Source organism: Papio anubis, chromosome 2 (genome assembly GCF_008728515.1).
Source record: "Papio anubis isolate 15944 chromosome 2, Panubis1.0, whole genome shotgun sequence".
NCBI classification, from domain to species: domain Eukaryota; kingdom Metazoa; phylum Chordata; class Mammalia; order Primates; family Cercopithecidae; genus Papio; species Papio anubis.
In genome coordinates, this window is record NC_044977.1 from 97,218,695 (window position 1) to 97,244,179 (window position 25,485).

General features: G+C 39.4%; 1 protein-coding gene across 4 annotated transcripts in view; it reads left to right on the plus strand.

Moving 5' to 3' along the window:
* ANO10 (anoctamin 10) overlaps window positions 1-25,485 on the plus strand; it is a 246,921-nt gene that overhangs the window by 173,468 nt on the left and 47,968 nt on the right. For 3 of the 4 annotated variants that reach the window (XM_003894584.5, XM_031663429.1, XM_009201055.4), the window contains exon 12: window positions 8,698-8,814. In XM_003894584.5, coding sequence (XP_003894633.1) covers window positions 8,698-8,814 — 117 coding nt within the window. Of the gene's footprint in view, window positions 1-8,697; window positions 8,815-11,891; window positions 13,156-25,485 lie in introns of those variants that run through there. The other variant, XM_031663430.1, reaches the window with a different exon arrangement.

The window sequence follows — 25,485 nt, forward strand, 5'->3', positions numbered from 1 at the left end:
AATTGTTCTTAGTCATTTCTTATATTTTATTTCTGTGGCATCAATTGTAATGTTTCTTCTTACATTTCTGATTTTTGCTATATGAGTCTTTTTCTTCATTAGTCTAGCTAAGGATTTGTTAATTTTGTTGATCTTTTCAAAAGACCAACTCTTACTTTTGTTGACTTTTTTTTTTGCTGTTGTTTTTGTATTCTCTTTTTTATTTTTGCTCTCATCTTTATTACTTCCTTTCTTCTGCTAACTTTAGTTGGTTCTTTTTGTAGTTTCTTGAGGTTCAAGTCAAGTTATTGACTTGAGATCTTTCTTTCTTTTATAATATAAGCATTTACCACTATAAACTTCCCTCTTAGTACTGTCATTGCTATGTCCCATAAGTTTTGGTGTGTTGTGTTTTTGTTTTCATTTGTTTCAAGATATTTTCTGATTTCCTTTGTGATTTCTTCTTTGACTCATTGGTTGTTCAAGAGTGTGTTAATTTCCACAATTTGTGAATTTTCCAGTTTCCTTTTGCTTTTGATTTCTAGTTCCATTCCATTTGGTCAGAAATGATACTTGGTATGATTTCAGTCTTTTTAAATTTGTTAAGGTTTGTTTTGTGGCCTAAGGTATGATCTATACTGGAAAATCTTTTATATGGACTTGAAAAGAATGTTTATTCTGTTGTTACTGGGTAGAGTGTTCTGTATATATCTATTAGGTTAAATTGGTTTGTGATGTTAAGTCCTCTGCTTCCTTATTGATCTTATGTCTGATTGTTTTATCCATTATTGAAGTGCAGTATTGAAATCTCCCACTGGTACTGTATTAGTGTTCATTTCTCCCTTCAATTCTGTCAATATTTATTTCATATATTTGGTACTGTGATGTTAGATGCATATACAATTATAATTGTTATGTCTTCTTAGTAAATTGTCCCTTTCATTTTTACATAATATCCTCCTTTGTCTCTTATAACCGCTTTTTAATTAAAGTCTGTTTTGTCTGATGTAAGTATGGTCATTCTGGCTCTCTTTTTGTTACCATTTTCATGGTAAATGAAAATGAGCATTTTTGCTCATTCGTGAACTTTCATTATATGTATGTCTTTACATCTGCAGGGAATTGGATCTTGTTTTTTGTTTTGTTTTGTTTTGTTTTAAATCCATTCAGCCACTCTACATCTTTTGATCAGAGGGTTTAACCCATTTACACTTAAAGTAATTACTGATAGAGCAGACTTACAATTGCCATTTTGTTTATTGCTTTCGTTATGTCTTGTAATTATTTTGCTGCACTTTTTCTGTCTTGCTGCCTTCCTTTGTATTTTGTTGATTTTTTTTTTTTTTTTTTTGGTAAGAACTTGCTTTGATTCCTTTCTCATTTTCTTTTTTGTATCTTTTACAGATATTTTCTTTGTAGTTACCATGGGGATTACATAAAATATCTTATAGTTGAAACTGATAAAAACTTTAGCAGCATGCAAAAAAATCTTCTCCTTTACATTTTCCCCTCACCACTTTTTATTATCAGTGGCACAAAGAACATTATTTCTTTTTTGAGACAGGGTCTCACTGTGTCACTCAGGTTGGAATGGAGTGGCACAATCACAGCTCACTGCAAACACAACTTCCCTGGGCTCAGGTGATCCGCCCACCTCAGCCTCCCGAGTAGCTTGAACTATAGGCATGGGCCACCATGTCTGGCTAATTTTTGTATTTTTTTTTTTTGTGAGACAGGGTTTTACCATATTGCCCAGGCTGGTCTCAAACTCCTGAGGCTCAATGATTCACCCACCTAGGCCTCTCAAAGTGCTGGAATTATAGGCATAGTACCCGGCCACAAATTACATTTTTTCATCTATTAGTATTCTTTTGTAGTTAGTTTTATGTTTTTGTCTTTTAAAGTGTATACTAGAATTAAAAGTGATTTATATACCACCATCGCATTATTAAAGGATTTTTTGTTTGTCTGTATATTTACCTTTACTAGAGAGTTTATTTTTTCTTATGCTGTTGTGTTGCTGTCTAGTGTCCTTGAGCTTCTGCTTGAAGGGAATGCCTATTATGTGTAAGGCAGTTGTAGTAGTGATGAAATCCCTCCGCTTTTGCTTATCTGAAAGGTCTTTATTTCTCTCCTATGTTTTTGAAGGATGATTTTTCCTGGTATAGAATTCTTGGTTGGGAGTTTTTCTTTCAGTACTTTGAATATGTCATCTTGTTCTCTTCTGGCCTCCAGTCTTTCTGCTGAGAAATCTGCCGATAATCTGGGAATTCCCTTGTACATGATGAGTTACTTTTCTCTTGCTGCTTTCAAGATACTCTCTTTGTCTTTGATTTTGACAGTTTGATTATAATGTGTCTTGGTGTAGGCCTCTTTGGGCTCATCTTAGTGGGATTCCTTTCAGCTTCTTGAATTTGGATGTACATTTCCTCAGATTTGGGAAATTTCCAGCTATTATTTCCTCAAATAAGTTATGTTCCCATTTCTTTCCCTCTCTTCTCCTCTGGAACTCTTATAATGCATAATTGGTCCAGTTGATGGTGTTTCATTAAGCTTTCTTCACTTTTCTTCTTGTGTTGTTTTTGTTCCTGTGACTCAATAATTTCCAATGACCTATCTGAGTTCACTGATTGTTTTTTTCTGCTTGTTCAAATCTGCTATTGAACCTCACTAGTGAATTTTTTTTTTTTTTTTTTTTTTTTTTGAGACAAGAGTTTCACTCTTGTTGCCCGGGCTGGAGTGCAGTGGTACTATCTCGGCTCACTGCAACCTCTGCCTCCTGGATTCAAGCAATTCTCCTGCCTCAGCTTCCCAAGTAGCTGGGATTACAGGTGGCTGCCACCACGCCTGGCTAAATTTTTTGTATTTTTAGTAGAGATGAGATTTCACCATGTTGATCAGGCTGGTCTTAAACTCCTGACCTCAGGTGATCCACCTGCCTTGTCCTCCCAAAGTGGTGGGATTACAGCATAAGCCCCCGTGCCTGGCTGATTTTTTTTTTTATACAGACAAGGCTGTATCCGTGTCCCAAGGCTGGAGTATGGTGGTGTGATAATAGCTCACTCCAGCCTCAAATTTCTGGATTCAAGCAATCCTACAGCCTCAGTCTTCCAAGTAGCTGGGACAACAGGCATGCAGCACCACACCCAGCTAAGTTTTTGATTTTTTTTTTTTTTTTTTTTTTTTTTTTTTTTTTTTTGTAGAGATGAGGTCTTGCTATGTTACTTGGGCCAGTCTCAAATCCTGTTCTCAAATGATCCTCTACCTTGGCCTCCCAAAGTGCTTGAGATTACAAGTGTGAGCCACCATACCTAGGTGTGACTTGTTCAGTTCAGTTATTCTTCAGCTCCAGAATTTCTGTTGGGTTCTTTTTTATAGTTTCTATTTGATTGCTGATATATTCTCTTTCTGTTCATGCATTGTTTTCCTCATTTTATTTAGTTGTCTGTGACCTCTTATAGCTCACTGAGCTTTTTAAAGATAGTTATTTGAATTCTCTGTCAGGCAATTCACAGATCTTCATTTCTTTTGGGTCAGCTTCTGAAGAATTACTGTTTCTTTGCTTGGGCCATTTTTCCTTTTTTTTTTTTTTTCATATGTCCTTTTGTTTTTTACTGGCATTTGGGCATTTGAAAAACAGCCATCTCTCTGTCATTACAGACTAGCTTTATACAAGGAAGGCCTTCACCAATCAGCCCAGTTAGAGAATCAGAGACTCAAATCTTTTCTGGTAGTGTGTCTTCTCTGGGATTATGCATCTGATTTCCCGGTTAGAAAGGCTTGCCAGCTTCTTTTTCAGGAGATTGTAATTTCTTGCTGCCTCTGGTGTCTGTGTGCAGTACTGCAAGTTCTCTGGTGCTGCTACAAGCTGACAAGCCCTTAATTGTTCTCAGCATCCCCTAGGCATTTAAAGTATGCCCTTTAAGTTCACATGCCTTCTAATTTAGAAAAGACAGAAACTAGTCCCTCAGGTGGTCCTCTGAAAAGACAGAAAGTTGAATGTATACATTCTACTTTCTCTTTCCCTCTCAAGGTGGTATGAGAAAGGCTCCCCATGGCCCCAGCTTCTCTGATGGCTGTTCTTTACTCACTTTGGTGCAGACTCCCTGGCTCACCAGGGGTCCTTTGTGGGGTCAAATCTGACATTGGCCCTTCTCTGAGGCTCCTTTGGGAGTACCTGCCTTTGCCTTGGTCCTATCCTCAGAAGTTCTGGCAACTTCTCTTATTTTCCAGTGTTGTTCATTTTAGAATATATCTTTCTGTCATTTCAGGGGACCTTTGGGAGGTAGAAGAAGTAGATGTACCTGCTTGGTCTACCGTCTTAAAATGAAAATCCCTGAGGTTGTTTTCTTAAGAGCCTAATTCCATAACATTTTTTTCAATCTCTGCTCCATTAATCATTTTTATTAATTTGCATTTGGCACGTAATTTGTCTAGTAATCAGCAGAAGATACCTTTTTCAGGGCACTCCTTTTGTTCAGTTGTGGCTGGGATCTGAGTGGAGACAGGTAACTCTGCATACATACCATTGTAGGTATCAGATCTGCTTTTCAGAAGTCTAAGAATTCAACTCTAATTTGCATCTTCTGTTTCAGTAGAGACAGGGTTGGAGACATATTACTACAAAACACAGCTACTACTATGGATCATGTCACAAGTTTTCTAGTTTTTGCAAAATAAAATAGTTCTGCTGGCTCTCTGTGCAGCTGGCATGAGAGTCCCAGGGTTTGACAACCCTGCAGTGACCAAAAGTGAGCAATGTGCTAATAGCAGAGCAGGCAGTACTTTACTACTGGCACTGGAAAACATTTAGCTTCTGAGTGCTAATTTTCTCTGGTCCTGTTACTTTTTTTCCCTTTCCCAACTCAGACACCCTATAATCACTGTTTAAGGCATATTGTTGTGGGGAGCCAACTTCTTTGTATTTACTAGTTTTAAAATTCTGCCCATCTCCTCCCCTTCCCCTTCCTCCACCTTCACTGTTTTTCTCCTTTACTTTGTTTAGGATATAATCTTGTGAGTTTTACTGTAAAAGAAGAATCACAATTCTGGTGCATAAAATGTCTTCTTTTTTCATAGACAAGCTCCTTCCACCCCACTATTCATTTTGAGTGGTTTTTTTTTTCCAGATATGAATAGATTCCTATTTTATCTTGAGTTTTTTTTTTATTTAAACAAGAAAAAATGACAAAAATGCTTTTTACAGTTTTTTCTTTCTCAGATTAGTTAGCATAAAGCAGTTCCCAGCCTTGAAACAGAGTGGCTGTATGGAAAATATAAATAATATCCAAAAAATTGACCATTTGAAACACAAGACTATAAATGTTATTTAGGTTTCCAGGCTACAACACAAAAGCTTACTTAACATGATGCTCAACTTGAATTCTGGATCCTGGATAAGAGAAACTGCTAAGAAAGTGGGGGTGGAGGTGAGGAAGGTCTAATATATCCTTTCCTGACCATAGAGACAATATTGGCTCCTTTCTGCTTCTCTTTACACCACTTCCTTGAAGCAGGACCCCTGCTGTTGGAGCTGATCCTATCCCTGCTGTGTTGTCTTCCCACCTCACTCCCAATTATTCATTGTTATTTGCCTAGGGGTTAGGGGTAGGGGTGGAGGAGAGCAAGAAAGAACTTGTTAGCAACAACTAATTAAAGTAATTAACCAATATCTGTGAATGGTTGATGCTCCTTAACCTTCCCATTGATGCTTTCACTTTTAATAGAAAATGTGTATCAAAGCAAATAAACCTATAATTGGTGAAATTTCTGGTAGTTTAGCAAAGTGGGGAGAAAATCAATATGACAGATTAGAGAAGGTTGGGAAGTTGTTGATGAAGGCTTCCATCTGAGCACTCTGGCCCTGCATAAGTACTTTCCACATATTTGCAGAATGAGTGAATACAAAGTGATCATTTTGCCCAGCCCTTTTTTTTTTTTTTTTTTTGAGATGGAGTCTCTCGCTCTGTCTCCCAGGCTGGAGTGCAGCGGCACGATCTCAGCTCACTGAAACCTCTGCCTTCCAAGTGCAAGCAATTCCCCTGCCTCAGCCTCCCAAGTAGTTGGGATTACAGGTGCCTGCCACCATGCCTAGCTAATTTTTGTATTTCTAGTGGAGATGGGGTTTCCCCATGTTGTCCAGGCTGGTTGGTCTTGAATTCCTGACCTCAAGTGATCCACCCACCTCAGCCTCCCAAAGTGTTGGGATTACAGGTGTGAGCCACTGCACCCAGCCCACTTTGCCCAGCTTCTTATATTCTTGGACTTCAGTTTAAAAAGCCATATTCTCTGAACTGCAAATTGTCTGGTTTTGTCTGTTTACTGGGCAAATGTGCAGTCAGGACGAGGTGAGTTTAGGAGCCTGGCAGGGCATATGTAATTCACTTATAGGAATCCCTGTGTTCTTTTTTATATAAGTTTTCCCCCCATATAAAAGTAATGTATGTCCATTAAAAAGTGAAGATAGACTGCCTATAGTGCCACCATCTAAAGAAAACCATTGTGAAGATGCTATATTTTTTGGAAAATAAACTATAGAGAATTACTCATAAAAGCATGTTGCTATGTAAATGTTTAAAATGGCATCCTGTTTTGATTAATATTGTCTAATCAATATCAACTTTTTTCAATTCATGATAATTTTGTGAACAGTTTGCATGGAAACCATAGCAGCAAAATCTGGGCAACCTTGTTCTGTTACCTAATAGCCAGTCCTGTTTCCCAAAGGAGAGTTAATACACCTTCCAGATGCCTTAACATCCAAGGGAAGCATGTCCTTCCTCAGCAGCATATTTTGTTTTGTAATTCCTGCCAAGACTCTGAGGAAGAGGAAATGGGCACAGATTTATTAGGAGAGATGGAAAGGGGCCATGACTTTGTCATGTCATGTAGGACTCCGGCAACTTAAGGCTACACAGACTCTGAAATACATGGAATATTTCTTTTTATCTACTAATTTGTTTATTTCTTGTCTAATATTTCCACTGAAGAGATTGTCTTGTATAAAATTATCTCTCAGTATTCTAATGGAATGAAATAATGGTACAGCATAGCGTTTTCTGAATTATTCATGTATTATTTGGAGATTAGGTTTTTATTAATTCAGTTCAGAATTTTAACATAGGGTATCATCTGGTCCATGCTATATTATCTACTTGTTTTTCTACTCTAGACCCTTAATCGCTATCTTCCAGTGTCATCTTTGGTCATGGCAGTCACATTTACATGAAGGCTGTTTGTCCCTGGTCTATTCTATGTCTCTTGTTAATACCAGGCACTGCTTGGCCTATCCTGGGGTTCTGCTGATTTTCAAGTCTTCTGATTAAATTATTGCTTGTTCTGGCATCATGCTGATTTCCTTCACTATTTCATGCTTCTCCCAGGAGATATCTGCTTGTTATTTATCCCTCATTCCTCCTTTTGAAAATATCACAGTAAGAAATTCCTTTAATTTTTTTCAACTGTTCTTTTTCTGTCAGTAATTCAATGCAACATTTCTCAAAGGCTGTTCCATCTCTCTCATTGATTTTCTTAATGCCTTTTAATTATTTCTTTTAAAAATCACAACTTTTAATATTTAGTAACTCATGCTGTCACCACAGAGGCAGCTGTATCCTTTTGATCACTTAGATTTCTGTGGGTGTTGATTCTGGAACACAAGATGATCTGGATTTGGAGAAGCATCAGTAGGTTGAGCCTATATATCTGAACAGCGGGATTACCAATGGAAGCAATACCATTGGCTTAATTATACATCTCATATCATTATGTTATAGAGGACTTCTTTATGATGCTTGTATGAGAAAGAAAAATAATAGCCAGGTTTTAAGTTTTCCATATTATAATGTCCGTGTACTTACCATATATGGAGTCAGCAGCATAAGGTTACAATCATTGAATTAATCTTTATTGATTATCACATCATAAAAGAAAATGCACCAAACGCTATAGGGATTAGAGGATTCATGGCACCTTATTTTTAAGATATATGTACGTTTTATGTAACTCAAACTGAAGTGCAGCACAGGGACATTGGGCAGAGAGTAGAGTGACTACAAATATTGTATACTAAGATACATTGCTAGAAAAGAGTTTGTAGAAGACTTCAGAATAAACCATTTTTCTATAAAACATTGAGGGTACCATTACGGTATCGGTTTATGGGAATACCTGATTTTAAAAGAATAAAGCTGGCTGGATGTGATGGCTCAACACCTGTAATCCCAGCACTTTGGGAGGCTGAGGTGGGTGGATCACCTGAGGTCAGGAGTTTGAGACCAGCCTGACCAACATGGTGAAACCCCCATCTCTACTAAAAAATACAAAAAAAATTAGTTGGGTGTGATGGTGCCTGCCTGTAATCCCAGCTACTCGGGAGGCTGAGGCAGGAGAATCACTTGAACCTGGGAGGCAGAGGTTGCAGTGAGCCGAGATCGTGCCAACGCACTCCTCTAGCCTGGGCGACAGAGTGAGACTCAGTCTCAAAAAAAAAAAAAAAAAAAAAAGAATTAAATAAAGTCAGTAAATTATTGAATGAACCACAACAGGGTGGACTCAGTACAATTCATGAGCCTGCTTGGTCTTTGATACTTCACAGGTCAATAGTTAGAAATTACCCAAGATTAATATAAAGGACCCTAGGTTGCTTAGATATCAATTTATTTCCTTGTGTATATGGTCTGATGTATCACATCAACATGTACTCTTTCTTGTTTTCAGCACGCACTCCTGGCTTTAAAGTTTATCCTTGCATTTGCCATACCTGATAAACCACGGCATATCCAGGTGAAACTAGCCAGATTGGAATTTGAGTCTTTGGAGGCACTCAAGCAGCAGGTAAGAGCAGCTGTCCTGAAAATGTATGTATTACTTTAGCAAATGACAGGAGAAATAATTTAGAAGAATCAGTCTCAGCATTTTCTTCAGCCTTGAAGTTACCAGTTTAAATGAATACAGAGGACTCCAGTTTAGGATGACATAACAAAACCAAAATCCTAACAACATGAGCAACAAATAGGTTTAAAGAACTAAACTAAACAAACAAAAATATTCAGGCAATATTAAATAAAGAATAGAGCTAGCATTCAGCAAAAGAACAAGACAGACATCTAAGAATCAACTTGGGGCAGCTCCCCACAAGCTTCCAGTTTTGCCATCTACTGAAACATTAAGTGAGGAGAAGTGAGTGAATAAAATCCTGAATAATAGCTTTCAGAGAGCAAGACAGAATGAGATCAGGTGTGTAGAAGCAGCAAAATTGCCCTGAAAGGAGAAACTGTGTCTCAGTGACTTCCACATTCTACCAGAGACTACAAAAAAAAAGCCATGCTGGAGTTGACCATTTTGATGATTTTCTGCTTGTAGGAGAGTGGGAGTAGACAGGAGATCCCTAGACACCTGGAGTATCTCTCACTTGTTATCTTTAGTGCTGCATAGGAATTTAAGCAACGAGAGAATCAGTAAAGCATTGTCATCTGAGGGGACAAGCTCTGGTCAGAACCTGCTGGACAGACACTCTTTCTTTGGCTTCTAAACTACTTTGCATAGGAATATTTTTTCTTATGTTTGGGGAGTTGGGAGAAAAAACGTGAAGAGGACCCACTTAAGATGACCCTTGGATCAAAGCATGAGGGCTCCAAGGGTGGTGCACCAGACAGGGGAACCCCACATCGAACCAATACTTGCCCCTGATGAGGCAGGGTGACTCCAGAAGAGGACTTGTGATAAGAATGTGGAAAAGAGGATGAACCTGGGCCAACTAGCCATAGCTGTGCTCGTGTTTGCCACACAGTAGGTGACAAGACTAAGTTACCTGCATTCCTAGAGGTTGGGCAGGTTCACTTTTGGCATGTGGGCTAGCCAGTGTGTCTATATGTTAAACCAGAACCCACCATCATGCCCAATAATGAAACTCCAGAGCATTCCCAGCAATGGCAGGAAACCCATCATCACCACTGACAGCTAGCATTCTTCTAGAGGTACTAACCAATGCAGTTGTATAAGAGGAAGAGAAGTTCAAGTAGAAGAGGCAAGCTTATTACTTGAAAATTAGAGGATTAGGCTGGGTGCAGTGCCTCACACCTGTAATCCCAGCACTTTGGGAGGCCAAGGTGGGTAGATGCCTTGAGCCCAGGAGTTTAAGACCAACCTGGGCAACATGGTGAAACCCTGTCTCAACAAAAAAATACAAAAATTAGCCAGGCGTGGTGGTGCACACCTATAGTAACAGCTACTTGGGAGGCTGAGCTGGGAGAATTGCTTGAGCCTAGGAGGTCGAGGCTGTAATGAGCCATGATTACGCCACTGTACTCCCACCTGGGTGACAGAGTGAGACTTTGTCTCAAAAAAAAGAAAGAAAAGAAAAGAAAAAATTAGAGGATTATATAGCTAAAAAAATTATTAAAAATAGGAAAATTTGGTAAGGAAGCAAGTTACGAAGTTTATCTAAAATCATGTTTCTTTTCACAAGAAATAATCAGAAAATATTTTTGATGAAAAATTTACATTTACAGAAGGAACCAAAATGTAAAAACTTAGGTGGTAATTTATGGAAACAATATAGATAACTTATAGGACAAATGTTTTTAAACATTACTGGGGTCAAAAGATTCAATCTTGTAAATATCCAATGCCAATTCAAATATATCAAAATAAACATCCGAGAATAGCAAGGAAACTTCTGATAAAGAAGAAAAATAGGGACTGTCCCTCTGTCAGATATTAAAATGTATTCTGAATAGTACAATAATTATAATTAAATACATTTTAAATTAGTGAAGAAATGGAAAAATCAGTGGAATAGAGAGCATTGAGTTCATAAATGGGCCCAAATAAAACTGGGGATTTCATTTATGGTAAAAGTGGTATTTTATGTCAGTGGAAAAAAGAAGGATTATTTGTTACACAGCTTGATGGCAAACAGCTGTTTGGGAAAATTATTATACTTTATTTTAACTCATTCCTTGTGAACTTCCCCACCACCACAAAATTCAAGGTTGACAGATTTAAATGTGAAAAATGTAAGCCATAAGAAGTCTATTAAAAGTCTGGGTATATCTTTTAGTGGGAAATGCCTTCCCAATCAAGATATAAAACCCAAAAATCATTTTAAAAAATGATAAAATGCATGAAAAATGAAAACTTATGTATGACAAAAAATAAGCAGACTCAAAAGATAAATTGGACAAACTGGAAAAATATTTTTGTATATAACGAAGTCAATATCTTTTAATTCAAAAAAAGTTTCCACAAATCTATAAAAAATGACAGTACAGTAATGAAAGGATAACATATGAAGAGATGCTCAACCTCATTCAAAATTAAAGAAATATAAATTTAAACACCAGTGAAATACCACATTTCACATGTTCTATTGGATTATGTCATGATAGCCTGTCCTCATTGGATTTGGGAAATGGACATTCTTTTATATATACCTGACAGAAGTGTAAATTGGTCCAGTCTTTCTAGAATTGCAGTTGAATTTAATTTCAATTACTCTGCAACACAAACCAAATCTTACTAGGGTAATGGTTGTATCTGAAAATTGTACCAAAATTTAATCATTGAAACATTTTTATTAGCAAAAATCTGGAGATAACTAAATTCCTCAATAGGAGAATGATTAAATAAATTATTGTATATCTACACAATAAAATTCCAGTAACCTGCTTTTTTCAAAAAGATCTGTCTATGCTTATGCATACACATACACACTGCCTACATTTTTGCGGCTATTGAATTTATGATTAAAAGATTTTAGGTGTCAGTTTAAAAATCTGTGAGAGGGCATAAAGCATCTAAAAACTTTAAGAGGTATGTAAGAAAAAAAGTTTAATGTGTAGCCGTGTCTCTGGAAGAGTTTTAGTTAATCAGATTTCTCCATTGATTACATTTCTGGTGACATTTTGTAGATGGGGGTAGGCAACTTCCTGGCTCGTGCATACACATCTTAACTCCAGGTCAAGGAAGAACCATGCTTCATGTTACTCAGGATTTCATGGTATATCTCTACAATAAATTTTATGGTCTGTCTAGACCATAAAATTCCGTGAATTTGCTTTTTTAATAAAGATCTGCTTTTGAAAAAATCACTCAGGATTTATGTTACTAAAGTTTGCCTAAAAAGGAAAGGATTTTTATTGAGAGAATGAAATTATAACTCATTCCCTATGAACCTCCCTCACCACCACCAAATTCAACATATTATTAATATGTCTCATGTTACTAAATACATTTACCTAAAACTCCAAATGCAGGACCGTTATATTTGCCATTGAGGGTGTCATGGATACGTGTTTACTATGGATATGGCTAAATGACCTCTCAAGTCATCTCAGCTCTTAGATTCCCATATCTTCAGGTACACTTTACCTGACAGTGAGGCAAAGCCCTAATTCCAAATTTATTCACACTCATCTTCTTTGAGAAATGAAACACTGACCAAAACCCTATCTCATACAAGTTGAGTATCCCTTATCCAAAGTGCTTAGGACCAGAAGTGTTTTAGATTTTGAATTTTGTTTCAGATTTTTGAATATTTGTATTGTATTTACTGCTGAGCATTCCTAATGGGAAAATCTGAAATCTGAAATGCTCCAGTGAGCTTTTTTTTTTTTTTTTTTTTTTGGCGTTCACAAAGTTTCGGGATTTTGGAGTATTTCAGATTTTCACATTAGGGATGCTCGACCTGTATTACTTAGAAAGAAGAAAAAAATCTGAAAGATGTTATGTCTCTTTGAGATTTTTTTCTCCTGAGGACATAGATCTGATTCTCTGGTTAAAATCACCTTGTAAGAAAAGGTGATTCTGGAGGGACAGATGTCTAACAGGTTCCATTCAGTATACTTATTTAATGCTTTCTAATAGGACTTACATAGCTTGCCCTGAGGGTGATTTTTAAATTTGTACATGAGCAGCTCTAATGTCTCTGATCCATCAAGTGGGCAGACAGCAATGATGAGTGTTGTCAGGCTCTCTTAGGGCCTTGCAAACCCAGAAGTGTTCTCCCTCCCTGTCTCCACTAGATTTTTTTCTTTTAATTATCAATCTGAGAATAAAAGGCTCAGGGTTGGCTGGGTGTGGTGGCTCACACCTGTAATCCCAGCACTTTGGGAGGCCAAAGCAGGTGGATCAGTTGAGGTCAGGAGTTCGAGACCAGCCCAGCCAACATGGTAAAACCCCATCTCTACTAAAAATACAAAAATTAGCTGGATGTGGTGGCACACGCCTATAATTCCAGCTACTCGGGAGGCTGAGGCACAAGAATCGCTTGAATCTGGAAGGCGGAGGTTGCAGTGAGCCGAGATCACGCTTCTGCACTCCAGGCTGGGTAACAGAGTCAGACTCTGTCTCAAAAAAAAAAAAAAAGGTTCAGGGTAAAAGTTGGACTGAAGATACTGTATGTAACAACCGCCTCTCACTCTCTTTCACTGACTCAAGGCTTTGCTGTATGGTTGACACTGCTACATGGGCCACCCAAGTTTGTGCCACCATCCAGGAGAGACAAACATTTTCATCACAATTCCTGTTTAGTTTCACTGCCCAGGAGGTCCTAGAACGTACAAAAGGTCACCTACTTTTCAGAAACTCAAAAAATTAACTGGCCATGACTTCAGTTTACCTGCTGAACTAGTGCCATTTCTAGGATGTAGAATATGTTTCTCATTTTTCTTTAACCTTACATTTAGCTATCTCCTTTGTAACTATAAGTAGCCTCAACTCACTGGGCTCCTCCCATGTAACAAAAGCAGAGAGAGCTTCTGTCAGGTACCCTGGTCAGTTTATGGGCCCAGATCAGAAATTGAGTTATTGAAAACACATTTGGGTGAAGTCTCACTATTAAGTAACCAGACATTGATAGTAAGTTTATCAGTAGAAATTATTACTTATGGATAGTTATGATGTTTAATTTAGACCTGAATTGCTAACCAGACATTGATAGTAAGCTTATCAGTAGAAATTATTCCTTATGGATACTTACTATGTTTAATTTATACCTGAATTGCTACTTTTCAACTCAAGTCTCATTTTATGGGCAAAATATGATTGAGAAATTTAAGTCATCAGGCAGTCCTTAAATAGGATTGTGCATTTTACATGTAAACCTTGTGAAAAACACATGTACCTAGACCCTATGCCTTGAAGATTCTTATTCCCTAAATCAAAGGTGGGACCCAAGGACCTACATTTTTTAAAAACGCTCCTGTGTCTCCACCTCACTTTTATCAATCCCCACTCCCCAGCAAAGATAGATTCCCAAGCATGGCCAGGTGAGTGCCAAGAACAAGCAAGTTTGGGGCCACCTTGTGCCACCTGTGGACAAGTCAGGTGGCCTCTTTGCATCTCAGAGATTTTTTGGTCGTTTTTTTGTGGTTTTTTTGCCCATAAAATGAAAGACTGGATTCCCCAGTGTGTGGGAAGGCCCAAGAAATCTCCTTTTTAAACCAGCATATCAAGTGATTCTAATGCAGGGCTCTTGGATCCCATTTGGAGACGTGCTCTGTGGATTCAGTTATTCCTCTCAGCTTGTGACAGGAGGAGTGGTGGTGGATTGCCGAAATGAATGTGGGAAGGAAATGTACTGAAAACAGATCTTTTTTGGTATCGAATAGGAAGCTATGTGGTATTTCTAAATATATAGGCAAATTAGACATACTTGAAGGTGAGAGGCAAACTGAGGAAAATAAAATAGTTTACTTTGCAAAGGGCATTTTCAAATGATTAGGCTTCATTTGGCTGAAACCTTTACAAAGAATTCTAGACAGTAAATATCATCCTAGTGATGCCCTTTTATTTCTCTTCAAATTGATTTATTCATCTCTTAGTCATTTTAAGATCCAATTAAAAATAGAAAGGATTCTAATGCAGGAACCATTTGATAACTCCGTGGCCTGGAGCACAAGGACAACATCCACTTAACCTGCTTCTGGGCAGCCAGCCCTCCTGGGATCCCAGAACACAAACAGAAGCCAGGGAGCAGGGCTGGCTGCCTAGAGCCTTTGAGAAAGAAAACAGCCTCAGGAATCAGTTAAATGAACAAGAGAAGGACTTTAAGGAGACACTACTAATTATAGCTCTCAGGGGCCTCAAATTAGGTGTAGGACCCTTAGCTAGACAGGCCAACTGGGCCAGGCTTTATCAAATAGTGTCTTTGTTTTTTAGAGTTAAGTGTATTTAAATTTAGTTATGTTAACGGAGAAACCAAACTCTGTAAGATATTTAAAGAGGTTTATTCTAAGCCAGTATGAGTGACCATAGCCCCAGGGAACAGTCTCGAGTCCTGAGAAAGTGCCCAAGGCAGTCAGATTACAGTTTGGCTTAATTATACATTTTAGGGAGACAGAAGTTACAGAGAAAGACATAAATAAATACATGTGAGGTATAGATTGATGCGATGTGAAAAGTGTGGGGGTAGGGGAGGGCTGGGCTTATAGGTCATAGGTGGATTCAAATTGGCAATTGGTTGAAAGAGTCAAGCTTCGTCTAAAGACCTGAAGGCAGTAGAAGAAAATGCCTGAATTAAGATAAGGGGGTTTGTGGAAGCCAAGGTTCTCGTTGGGTAGGTGGTAGCACCCTTCAGAGGGAATGCATGGTAAATGTTTCTTCAGACCTTAAGAGGCATCAGACTCTTGGTTCATCTCTTCTGCATACAGGAAAGGACTGGCTGTATTAATGGATATTCTCTACAGATGCATATTTTCCCCACAAGAGATAGTATTGTGGAACCATTTCAAAATATGTCAAAGAAATATATTGTGGGGTAAAATATTTGATTTCCTTTGGAGTCTGCTATCTGTCATGTGATGCTGTACCGCAGTCAGGTTGCAATTTGATATCTTACTGCCACAAAGGGTCTGTTTTGACAGTCTAATGATCTCTATTTTAATGTTAATGCTGGCGGTCATTTGTACCTAAATTCCAAAAGAGAGATGTATAATGAGGCCTGTCCGACCTCCCTGTCATGGCTGAGAATTCAGCGTTCCAAGTTTCTCTGAGATCCCCCTGGCCCAGGGAAGGGGGGTCCATTCTGTTAGTTGGGGGGCTTAGGATTTTATTTTTGGTCTATATTTAAGTATTCAGTTTTAAATTGATAGGTTTTTTTCAACATCTGAACTTCTTCCCTACCGCTCCATTTGTGCTGTCAAGTTAAGGTAAATATAGGCTGGGTGCAGTGGCTCACGTCTGTAATCCTAGCACTTTAGGAGACCAAGGCAGACAGATAGCTTGAGACCAGCCTGGGCAACATGGCAACACCTCATCTCTATTAAAAAAAAAAAAAAGTTACAGTAAATATATAAGCATTTTAATGGAAACTGTAAGATTTCACAGCCTAGAATTAAGGTGCCAAAGTATTTGACTATTGAATAGGTAATCGCATATCAATCTGCCAACATCTAGTTCAGAATGAAATGTTAAATCCAAATAAAGAATTAGCCTCTAACAAAGCCAACAGCCACCAGTTTCAGAGCTATAGTTCTTAGGAAGGGGTGGTCTACTTCCCAGGGCCCGAGTCAGGTCTAGGCCCAGTAAAAAGTACAAAAGTATATGGTATATCTGTCATTTGGGTGACCTGTCTGAGCCTGCCTCTCCCTTTCTTCTTTTGTTGGAAGGTTTGTCTTCCAGCCCTGTAACCGCCCATAGGGTTCATTTCGCCCACTGTTCAGATAGAGCCAATTTATCAAGACAGGAGAATTGCACTAGAGAACTAGTTTAATTCATGCAGAGCAGGTTGAACATGAGAGCAGAGTTTTATTATTACTCAAATCAGTCTCCCCAAAAATTCAGACTAGAGTTTTTCAAGGATAGTTTGGCAGGTAGGGGGCCAGGGAGTGGGGAGTACTGACTGATTGGATCAGAGATGAAATCACAGTGAGTCAAAGCTGTCTTCTTCAGCTGAGTCAGTTCCTGGGTGAGGGCCACAGGACTGGCTGGTGAATCTGGTAGAGCCATCAGTCCTCAGAAATGCAAAAACTGGAAAAGACATCTTAAAAGACCGATCTTAGGTTCTGCATGTGATCTGCAGGAGTAACTGGGGAAGTTGCAAGTCTTGTGGCCAATTTGTTAGTTTTATAAAGGTGGTCTGGCTCCCAGGCAAGAAAGGAGTTTGTTGCAGGAGAGGACTTTTATCATCTTTGTTTCAAAGTTAAACTATAAACTGAATTTCTTCCAAGGTTAGTTTGGCCTTTGCCTAGGAATGAGCACGGACAGCTAGCTTAGAGGTTGGAAGTAAGATAGAGTTGGCTAGATCAGATCCCTTTCACTGTCATAACTTTCTCACTGTTAACGATTTTTGCAAAGGAGGTTTCAGCCCCGTGTAGCTGCAGAGCAAGTAACATGACCTTCCTGTATTAGAGTTCCCCCAGCACTCAAACGGGGCGAAGTCAGAATGAGGCTGGAATAAGGCAATGTGAGTAAGACCCATTATGGAGCAGTGTGCTGGGGGAATGAGGATGATGAGGGAGGAGGAGGACTACCTCATGCAGTTGCTGGGTGAACCCAACAAGGAATTCTAGGATAAAGTCGTACCGTAACATCAGATTTGCCTGGAGAGTCAGAATTCTACCTTTGTGGCAATCCCACCTATTTTCATGACTGAACACAGCTGGGCTGTAATAACAATGAGTAGTAACAGCTGACATGTAGTGTGTGAGAACATGAGCCAGGCACTGTTCTAAACCTTCTGCATGTGCCAGTGTCTCTTCAGAACAGCTCTCCGGGTTAGGGTCTGTTAGCCATTTGCAGGTAATTTTTTGCATAGTAAATTTCTCTCCAACTGATAAAATGATAACCTCATTTAAACATACTGAATGCACGAATAAATACTGGCTCCTCTGCACCTTTTGGGTCTAGCAAGATTCCCAAGCACCCCTGCTACTTTGTAACTCTGACCACCAGTATACCTGCCCTCTGCTGTCAGCTTCACAGACCCCACCTCCTGGAGAAAGCCGCCTTCCCATTGAGTAACAGGAGCCTGGTACCCGTTTCTGTTCATTTGCCCCACTATAGTTTATAGTTGGTTCTGTTTCAGTCTTCCTTGTGAGCTGCGAGGTCCCCAAGGGCCAGGTGACGACTCACTCACCGCTGAGTCCCCTCACCCAGCACAGGGCCTGGTGCCCAATAGACTCTGAATAAATATCCACTTCATCAAACTGAGTTTGTTGACTCATATGTAATTCACAAGCCAATATATTAAATAAATAAGGACAAATTATGTCCTTGGACAAAAAAAAGAAGAGTCTTAAAATAGATACTCTGGCAGAAATGGAAACAGGTCATGTGCCTTTCTGGGATCACTGGGGAAGAGAACGCATTCTGAAGAGTTACATGTGGACACTTTAGAAGGACCACGTACCTTGCCTTGATAAAGTTCAAATCCTTTTTTTTTCCCCCCAAAAATACTGACTGTGATTGACATCAGTAACAAGAGTAGCTCCCCAAGACTGTAAAATAACCCCAAATCAAGCAAGGAAGAATTCTAAAATAGTTTATGTTTTACACTTGTACTTGTTAGCTAGAAAACTAATTCAGGCTCTGGAGCAATCCTCCTTTAACCACTGATAGGTGGACATTTTTCCCCTGTATTTTCTGTTTTCACCAGAGAAGAATTTCTTTAAAGTGCACAGAGTCATCCAGACAGTAAAATAAAACTACAGCTCTTCTGATCATTGTCTTCCTCAGTAAACAATGTATGTAAATGGCTACTTATATCATTGATTTTCTAAGCAAACTTTAAAATTGATATATCTTAATATTCCCCATAGATGTAAGAAACATGGCCAAATCAGAAGCAGATTTATTTTTTCTTATGAAAACTACCGAATAGCCTGTGAAATGGAATAAAATGTAGCATTTTTCGAGTCATGCTATTGATAGATTGGAAGTAGTGTGGTAAGAGGGGGCCTGGAAGCACAAGTCCATTCCACAGAGAAAGGCCTTGGGGTCACTGTGCTGTAGAAGTGATGGCCATGTGCTTGGGACCATGTTCACAGATGTCATTCAAATGTGTTTGCATTGGTAAAGAAAAACCTTGCCTCATAATAAATTCTAGAGATTTCAGAATGCTTAAAACTATATTTAAAAACAACAAAAAAGGCTGGGCGTGGTGGCTCACGCCTATAATCCTAGCACTTTGGGAGGCTGAGGCAGGCGGACCACTAGGTCAGGAGTTCAAGACTAGCCTCACCAACGTGGTGAAACCCCATCTCTACTAAAAATACAAAAATTAGCTGGGCATGGTGGCACACGCCTGTAATCCCAGCTACTCAGGAGGCTGAGGCAGGAGAGTCGCTTGAACCGTTGAGGCAGAGGTTGCAGTGAGCCAAGATCGCACACTGCACTCCAGCCTGGGTGGCAGAACAAGACTCCATCTCAAAAAACAACAACAACAAAAAAGGGATGTATTCTTTTTTAAAGTTAGAGTTCCAATCTCATATTCTGTATTAGATTAATAATTGCATTGCCATGATGGTCAATATATGTGAGAGCAGCTCTTCCTTTTGCAGGTAAATGCCTAGGATTGACTTATGCATCCATTTATTTACTTTTTATTAAATGTTTTAGGAAATTAAAAGATTATACTTTTAGATGAAAAAGTTATGAAGATGGAGGTAGCGATGTGTTTAATACTACTGGACACCTGATAGTAGTTAAGATGGTAAATTTTATGTTATGTGTATTTTACCACAAGAAATTTTTTTTTTTTTTTTTTTGAGACATGGTCTTATTCTGTCACTCAGGCTGGAGTGCAGTGGCAAGATCACAGCTCACTACAGCCTTGACCTCCAGGTTCAAACAATCCTGCTTCCTTAGCCTACCAAGTAGCTGGAACTACCAGTGTTAGCTACCATACCTGGCTAATATTTTGTATTTTTCTGTATATTTATAGTAGAGACAGGGTCTTGCCATGTTGCCCAGGCTGGTTTCGAACTTCTGGAGTCAAGTGATCTGCCCACCTGGGCCTCCTAAAGTGCTGGGATTATAGGCATGAGCCACCATGCCCAATTTTTTTCTTTATTTTTTGAGACAGGGTGTCACTTTGTCACCCAGGCTGGAATGCAGTGCATGCTCACTGCAGCCTCGACCTCCCAGGCTCAAGTGATCTTCCTGCCTCAGTCCCCCAAGTAGCTCGGACTACAGGCGTGCACCACTATCCCCAGCTAATTATTATTTTTTATTTTTATTTTTTGTAGAAACAGGGTTTCACCATGTTCCCTAGGCTGGTCTAGATCTTCTGAGCTCAAGCAAGTCACCCACATTGGCCTCCCAAAGTGCTGGGATTACAAGTGTGAGCCACCGCTCCCAGCCCTGGCCAGTTCTTTTTTTGAGACAGTCTCGCTCTGTCATCTACCCTGGAGTGTGGTGGTGCAATCTCAGTTCACTGCAACTTCCACCTCCTGGATTCAAGCGATTCTCCCACCTCAGCCTCCCGAGTAGCTGGGACTACAGGTGTGTGCCACCATGCCCGGATAATTTTTGTATTTTTAGCAGAGACAGAGTTTCGCCATGTTGGCCAGGCTGGTCTCAAACTCTTGACCTCAAGTGATCCATCCATTTTGGCTTCCCAAAGTGCTGGGATTACAGGTGTGAGCCACTGTGCTTGGCCCTCGACCAATTCTTTTTAAAAGATTATGCCGTTGGCATCATCGAATTTAAAGATATTGGCCTATGACTACCAGACAAGCTTTTTGGAAGCAGGATTACTTCAGAAATATAGATTTATAATCATTGAATGAAGGAGTCATTAATTAAGTGAACATCATTAGGGTCAAAGCCCCATCCCTTTGTGCCTTTTTTCTATTAAGTACTAATCCTTTGACTTTGAAATTATCCTCTGTGTGTTACAGTTGGGTATTAGATTCAGGAAACCATTATTAAATATTTAATATACTTTCCTACACCAAAAGTGTAGGAAACCACACTTTAAAAAAAAAACTTTTGTTTTTAATTATTGGTAAATTGCTAAAATAGGAAATTTTTTGTTTACTATAACAAACAGTATTCCTTTCCTTTTTCTTTTTCCTTTGCCTTTGCTTTTTCTTTTTGTTTTTGTTTTTCTTTGTATTTTTCTTTTTTGAGACAGAGTCTGGCTCTGTTGCCCAGGCTGGAGTACAGTGGCACGTTCACAGCTCACTGCAACCTGCAACCTCTGCCTCCTGGGCTGAAGCCATCCTCCCATCTCAGCCTCCCGAGTATCTGGGACTACAGGTGTGCGCCACCATGACGGACTAATTTTTGTATTTTTTGTAGAGACAAGGTTTCACCATGTTGCCCAGGCTAGTCTCAAACTCCTGGGCTCAAGCAATCCACCCTCCTCAGCCTCTCAAAGTGTTGGGATTACAGGCATGAGCCACTGTGCCCGGCCCGGTATTATTTTTCACTTGATTTCTACTGCTATGGGATCTCAGGAATATGACTGAATATTACATTATGTAATGAACATAGATCAGCGAAATTGGGCTGAAATATATTAGTGATTGATAGGCTAGGAAATTTAGACTTTTAAAGTAAAGCCCTAAGAGCAACACATTTGCTCATTTGTCTCTTTCCCTTAAGAATAGAATGTAGAAAACAAGAAATGTTTGGATTTAAGAACTCTTTGAAATATTACCTAAAGGAAAATAATCACTTCATAAAGAAATAATGCTTATGAGAACATAAATAGTAATATAATTAACTCATATGAAACTCAAAATGAAAATACATGTATTAAAGTTCAGTAATAGCTGGGTACAGTAGCTCACACCTGTCATCCCAGCACTTTGGGAGGCCCAGGCGGGTGAATTGCTTGAAGTCAGGAGTTCAAGACCAGCCTGGCCAACATGGTGAAACCCCATCTCTACAAAAATACAAAGAATTAGCCAGCTGTGGTGGCACATGGCTGTAGTCCTAGCTACTGAGGAGGCTGAGGCAGGAGAATTGCTTGAACCCGGGAGGCGGAGGTTGCAGTGAGCCGAGACCACAGTCCAGCCTGGGCGACAGAGCAAGACTCCATCTCAAAAAAAAAAATAAAATTCTGCAACAAATACTAATTGAATACATCTATGATTAAAACACAAAAATATATCAGAAGTTCTCTGCATCAGGTAACTGTCCAATGTTAGAGTTGAAAAATTCTATAGAAATCATCTTGTTGGGAATCCTGACTTTACAGATTAAGGAATGGATCTCCAGCTGTGGTTGTCAGCTTCTAAGATGGCCTGCAGTGATCCCTGCTGCCTAGTATTTTTGCCCTTGTGGCGTCCTCTCCCACTTTGCATCTTGATTGGTCTGTGGATCAGCAGAATACTGCAGACATGATGTTATGTTTCTTCTGAGGCCAGGTCATTAAAAAACATGATGGCTTCTGCCTTCTGCCTCTTGAATCACTCTTCCTCTTGCGAAGCTAGCTTCCATGTTGTGAGAACACTCAGCCAGCCAGTGTAGAAGCCTACATGACTAGGAACATGGCCTATTGCCAATAACCATGGGAGCAAGTGATCTTGGAAACAGATTCTCTGGGCTAGAAGTTGGCAAACTTTTTCTGTAAAGGGCCAGATAGTAAACACTTTAGGCATGTGGGCCATCCAGTCTCTATCACAGCTATTTAGTTCTGCTGCTGTTATGCAAAAGCAGTCATAGACATATGTAAATGAAAGAGAGTGGCTGTGTTCCAGTAAAACTTTGTTTATGGAACAGGCTGTGGGCCAGTTTTGTCTTAGGGACCTATTGCCATTCCCTTCTTTAGCCTTAGCTAATCCTTTGAATGACTGCAGTTCCTGCCTACATCCTGACTATAGCTATGAGAGACTGAGCCAGAGCCACCCAGCTGCTTCCAAATTCCTGATGCACAGGAAGTGTGAGATAATAAATGCTTGTTCTAAACCACTAAGTTTTGGGATAATGTGTTACACAATAATAGATAACCAACGCATCAACAATCCAGGAATGGAGGCTGGGTGACAAATGAACTGTTTGGTTATGAGTTGATCATTGTTCAAGCCAGGTGATAAGTAAGTGGGGGTTCATTATTCTTTCTACTTTTGTATAATAAAATGGAAAAAGAGAAGGAAATTGGTCACTAAGAAGGATATGTGATTTGTCTAAAATCAGACCTTCAGCACCTTGAAAAAGCCCATGCTGCACACCCAGGTCTCTGGCCTAAAGTCCCATATTCTCTTGGCTACCTCTCCCTGCCTAAGTTACAGCCAATAAAGATCTAGCCCTTTGGCTAAGTTTTCCTTCCAGTTGTTTGTCTGTTTGTTTTGGTTTGGTTTTTTGTTTTGAGAAAGAGTCTCACCCTGTCGCCTAGGCTGGAGTACAGTAGCACTATCTCGGGTCACTGCAACCTCTGCCCCCCGGGTTCAGACGGTTCTCCTGCCTCAGCCTCCCGAGCAGCTGGGATTACAGGTGCCCGCCACCACGCCCAGCTAATTTTTGTATTTTTAGTAGAGATGGAGTTTCACCATGTTGGCCAGGCCGGTCTTGAACTCCTGACCTCGTGATCTGTCCGCCGCCTCCCAAAGTGTTGGGATTACAGGCGTGAGCGGCTACTCCTGGCCTTCCTTACAATTCTTTACCACCTTAGTACCTCCAGTTTAACATCCAAGACAGTTCTTTGGACTTTGATATCATTGCTGTTATCGAACCATCCTCGAAGCCTCTTTAGACCATAGACTGTAAGCTTAGAGCTGAGGGAGGGAGCCTTGGTGAGACAAAAACCCTTCTGGTGCCATTTCCAATTTCAATGGGAATGTATGGAATTGAACCTCCATGTGACCTGAAGTAAAATAATATTTAACATTTATTTTATTTAATTTTGCTGTTCGTAGAGCACTAGCAATCCATTATCTTTGTTAATCTTCACACAGCCTATAAGAATAGACCTGTCAGGTCACAACATAGCAGTTTATGTTTGACTTTAAATAAAAGCACTGTTGAAGTGGCTACATTGTGTGGGGTAAATACCTGGGGTTCATCGTCTTGCACCAAGAAAATTTAGGACATGAACACACACAAGGAGTTTAGGAGTGGAGGTTTAATAGGCAGAAGAAAGAGAAAGAAAGAGAAAGGAAAACAGGAAGAAAGAGAGGAAAACAGCTCTCTCTCTAGTAAAAGAGAGGGGACTTCCGAAAGGAAAAGGCCAGCCAGCAGTGGATGCGCAGGACGTTATCGTCTGGCTTGAGGAGGCAGTGTCTGATTTAGGTAGGGCTCACAGATTGGTTCAGTCAGGTGTGACAATTGCATAGCCGTGGGGAAGGCTGGTGGCCCCACCCTAATCTTATTATGCATATGAACTTTCCCCTTGGCCAGCGCCATCTTGTCTCCTTCTTACTACACATGTGGTTGGCAGAGAAGGGAAGATGGAGCCACCATTTTGAACATGTCTAGTCCCAGGTAGTTCTTTCCTTCTGGCATTTACCCGTGCAAGCTCCCAGCTTGCTTGTCTTTGTCTGCAGCTCAGCTTTACAGGCTGCTCTTTGTTAGAAAATGATTTGGAACTGCATTTCATTAAAAGGAAAACCTTACCAAGGACTTCTGTACCCTCACTATCTGCCTAAGTAATTTCTTCTTAACTCCTGTATCACTGTGTGAAGGTGCCTAGCACAGTGTTGGACACATAGCTTCTAAATTAGAGTTTACCTTCCTTTTAAAATCCCATTGAAATTGGAAATGACACCAGAAGGGTTTTTGTTGGCATAAATAAGTTAATGAGGTGATTGTTAGGTACACAGAATGGATGTTTGAAATAACTCATCTTTTGATCCATTGCATTGACCAAATGGACTTTCCTCCCCAGGATGGTTGATGATTGACAATAATCTCTAAACTTGGATGGGGGATCCTGTGGATTTTCAGGATAACCAATACTAAATCAGATTTAGTATTGGGTTCTGACTATGTCGTGTTTTCTGGGTGTTTAACCAGATGTCCTTGGTAATTCCATTTACAAATGAGATAAAATTATATGAACAAGGCCTCACAAGTAAGTAGTGGGAAAGCAAAAAGCAAAATATCAGACCTGCTAAAATGCCACTGAACTGTGAATTTTAGTTGACAAATACATCTTCTCTTCCTTTTCTTTTCAGAATTCTGTTTAATGTTGTATTTTCCTATTAATAAAAATATGGTTGAGAACAAGTGAATTTTTCCTCCATAAATTTTTGAGTTTTGTATTTTTATTTTTGATGGCTATTCTTTTAGATAGAATCTACAAGGCAGTTATTATCTGCCAACTAACTGTTATCAAGAGTATAACTAACCATTTGATCTCTCTCCCAAACCAGTTTGGAAAGAATCTTATATTATTTGTTATTAGGAAAATAATTGGATCTCAGGATTCTCCCCAGTTCTTCATCCAAGTTGCTTTAATTAGTGTATGCATAGATTTGTAGACACTTTTTGTTTGAATATTTCTGAAAAAAGATAGGCATATTTTAAATTTGCAAGTCTGGTTTTAGTCACAGGCACAAGAGAAAATGAACTGCCAAATGTCTGGAAGATACAACTGCAACCCCTCTACTTTCATAT